The sequence below is a fragment of the Buceros rhinoceros genome, unplaced genomic scaffold, assembly GCF_000710305.1.
Source record: "Buceros rhinoceros silvestris isolate BGI_N320 unplaced genomic scaffold, ASM71030v1 scaffold12881, whole genome shotgun sequence".
NCBI lineage: Eukaryota > Metazoa > Chordata > Aves > Bucerotiformes > Bucerotidae > Buceros > Buceros rhinoceros.
The window spans coordinates 16,772-20,336 of NW_010392564.1; the positions used below are offsets into that span (position 1 = coordinate 16,772).

The window sequence follows — 3,565 nt, forward strand, 5'->3', positions numbered from 1 at the left end:
GCCACTGTACCAAGAGCCTCTATCTCTCCTCTAAGGACAAACAGGCAGATACAATACGGAAGAGCTCAAAAATTGTAACCAAATGATAAGCAGCAACTGCTGTACTGAAAGTGTCATCTCCACAGGAAGGAGCAGGCACAGCCAGCCTCTCCTGCTGCACAGAGACCCAAAGGGGCTTAAACCAACTCTAGGTATAGCACTGCAGCTGAACAGCAGGCTGCTGCCACCAAGCTGATTTGCTGCACCTGTTGATGAGTCCTTACAGACAGCAGGAGAGCAAAAGCTTCAATGCATTAAACCACCCGATAAAGGGAGATGGGAAGATCACCACTCACTGAAGGACATCAACAAAACACATCCACGAAAACAAGGTGCCTACGAAAGCAAGTGGGAGGTGATTCAGCTATGGTCCCTCGACAGCCTTTGACCAGGAAGAGGTTAAAAAAAGGGCAAAAGTTAGGTATGAAGGATGCTCAAGGTGAGTTTAGTGGAGACAATCTCAAGCATTAAGCACACAATACACTGAGCTTAGGAAAGAAGGGAAGATTGTTGATGCTGTCAAGGAACCTGGCTTATTGTTTTGGGTTATTATTTGCTGTTGCTTTTTCTAAATACAGCAGATGGCCTTCTTGGACCTTAGCTAATTGTATTTGACCATTGCTTCTTGAAAATATTATAAACCCTGTTATTTTTGGTCGATTACATGCCATCATAAGCAGGCTGTTTGGAGAAATGTCTCAGGTTTTTTGTTTAAAAGTCATGAAGTAAAAGTCTGTGCATCATTGAGTTCAGACCTTTTTACTCCCAGAGCTTAAAGAACTGAAAATGTATTTTCAGCTCACAGTCATCTAATCCAGTGTTCAAGTTCGCCCTCTGGGAAGATTTTAAGGAAACATGGGAGCATTTATGCAATTGATGTAATGGTTTCAGAGTATATGTAAAGTGAATTACAACTACTTTTTTTTTTCTATTTCAAGTTCTTGATAATTTAATAACAATAAAGTTTCCTGAAACTTCAGGGTTACCAAAAGTCTCCAGAAAAACAACAAAAAGAGAATAAAACTACCTTATATTTTTTCAAGGCAGTGACATGGTAATAACGAAAGTCAGACATCCCCGTACCATGGTTTTAAATACCCAGCAAGAGTCTCACCCTGTTAAATCGTTTGGCTTGGAAAGTGTGACCATTTGCACAATAGAGCTTTCGCCACCGGCGGGCGCCTCGGCGATAAATGGATTCTAAGAGGAAAAGCATACGATTATATCCATAAAAATACACACACAAAACTGTAACATCTTCTCATGGATGTTTCTGTGTAGAGCGACTTGCAGAGTGAAGTTTCACTCCTGCACCTTACAGAAACGCAGAGCAATGTTCTAAGTATCTTTTCCATATCTTGAATTCTGGAGAAAATTTGAAGTACATATCCTGATCAACTCAAAGTTCAATCTGCTTTTCCGAAGTTAAAAGGAACAGTGAGTCGAGAGAAGGAAAACTGCCCAAACCCCACAAACACTTGTATGCAAAGAAAGCACCTACCTTACCTACACTTGGGGAGGTGCCGAGGGGAAGGAGGAAAAAGGTGAATTTCAGGAGCATGTCCTGTTTTATAGGATTGATTCCACACATCCTCCAGTGGTTTAGATCCACAGCAGCACTGCTTGGGGTTTTCTTATTTTTATCACTAGAGTCTTGTCAGGAACCAGAATTGAAAACTAAAATATCCGAAACTCCGAGTCACAAAATTCTCTCTCTGTGACTCAGTCCACAACCGCATTTTTTCAGAACGGCAGCATTACCCACACTGCCCAAGTTAATTTTTAAACGGGCACATTTACGTTTGTCAGAGGTGTGGATATCAAGCTGACTGCTGTGTGTGAGCATAACATACACATGCTCTTTTATAAAACTTTTAAGACAGAGGAAAAACCCCTTCTTTAATGTCTAGCACATTCACTAATTTAACTCGGAGGTTTTCAGAGAATGCTCCTGACAGTAACAAAATACTAATTTACAATGAATTTACCACAATCTCTAAATGGTGAGACAAGTCATTACCATCGGTTACCACTGGTAACTGGCCTTTGTTCACATTACTCAGCCAACAATCTGGCAACTACCAAAAAGATGGGAATAGGATAAAAAACCCCTCACGATAGAACAGGCAAAAGCAAGGAAAGCAGAGTGACGTGGATAGTTAACAGGAATGTGGAATGCTTATTAACAATGATTCAGAAGCGATAAATGACATTTAAGTTTAGCAAGACTTTCTATTCCTTTTAAATATTTAACTTGTAGAGATTTGCATTATTAGCATTCGTAAGTGTAGGATGCTAAACTATAGAATATAAAAATCTTCTAAAAGGAAATCCGAATCGCTGGTTTTCTGTATTTCTTAACTAAAATGCCTACTTACTGTCTTCTCCTGGACAGGGCATGCCAGGCCGTTCTGGTACGCAAGGAAACACTGCAAGAAAAACATTAACTTCTGATTAATTTTTATTTCAGACAGAAAATAAATCTTTCTTTTAAATAAAACATTTCTGAAAGGCATTCCACCATGCAGGAAGAGAGCACAGACTGCATTTAACATTAACCTTGGGCAAGAGCAGGTGAGCTGAAAAGCTGCTAAAAAACCCTTTTGTTGGACAGAACAGTAATGTACACGAGAAATACAAGCAAAAGGCTGAGTAAACCCAGTTATTTCCTAAAGAAAGTACCTAGAAAAAAGTGATGAGTCTGGTTTCCCATGTGACAATCATCACAGTCAATATTTGGAAATCTACACTGCAGAAGCTACCAAGAGGTACATAACCCTGACAAATCAAAATTGAACAGTTACACATTAAACAGGGGCCTGATATTATTAATTTCAAAACTGGTCTGAAGTACTTAATTTTAGAAAAGTCAAACTTTTTGACTCATCTGGCATTGCAAATGGAGCTTATCACCTTTTTTTCCCAAGAGAGATGCTGCTCTACAGCACTTCTCATTAACAAAGAGTAGGACGCTGTACTACGTATCTTGTTGTCAGCAAGCGTGCGAAGGCACCTGGGATGAATGAACAAGAAACAGGGGCTGTCTCTCATTAGTAAAGCAAAGTATTTCTCCTTTCAGTTTAATAAAGTGCATTGTCAAAGTGCTGACAGCTAAAACTCCTGTGCATCGTCTTCAGTGTCCTCTTGATAGGCTGCCACAACAAGCTTTACTGGAGGAGGCTGGAACAGTGCAAAAGGCACAGATAATGCAAGGTAAAAATTCCACTACTTCACAGGCGTGAACATGAGAAGCGATGTAGTAAAGTTCACCATACCATGGATCAGAAGCTCTGAATCCTTGTTTAGCTCGTACAACCGAAAGGCCTCTTCTAACTCGAGCTGAGAAGAAACTGTACACGGATCTCCTGCAGAAAGAAGAGAGGACAATAATAAACTCAGTGCAATTAGTTTTGTGACATTCAACAGTTCCCTCACTGATGGTTCTGAGATAATTATTGTAGCAGATCAGACCAATATTCTCAGTATTTAACACTGTTCAGAGAGTACATATGAAGATACCGTCATA

At 39.9% G+C, this 3,565-nt stretch overlaps 1 protein-coding gene across 1 annotated transcript in view; it reads right to left on the reverse strand.

Annotated features, from left to right (window-relative positions):
* Positions 1 to 3,360, reverse strand: part of PRKCI (protein kinase C, iota) — a 12,380-nt gene extending 9,020 nt beyond the window's left edge. Inside the window, exons 1-2 of the mRNA XM_010144539.1 lie at positions 3,315 to 3,360; positions 2,418 to 2,468 (exon numbers count right to left, since the gene is read on the reverse strand). Of these exons, the coding sequence (XP_010142841.1) occupies positions 2,418 to 2,468; positions 3,315 to 3,317 (54 nt within the window). The 5' untranslated portion in view covers positions 3,318 to 3,360. The remainder of the gene's footprint in view (positions 1 to 2,417; positions 2,469 to 3,314) is intronic.
* Between the last annotated feature and the right edge of the window lie 205 nt (positions 3,361 to 3,565).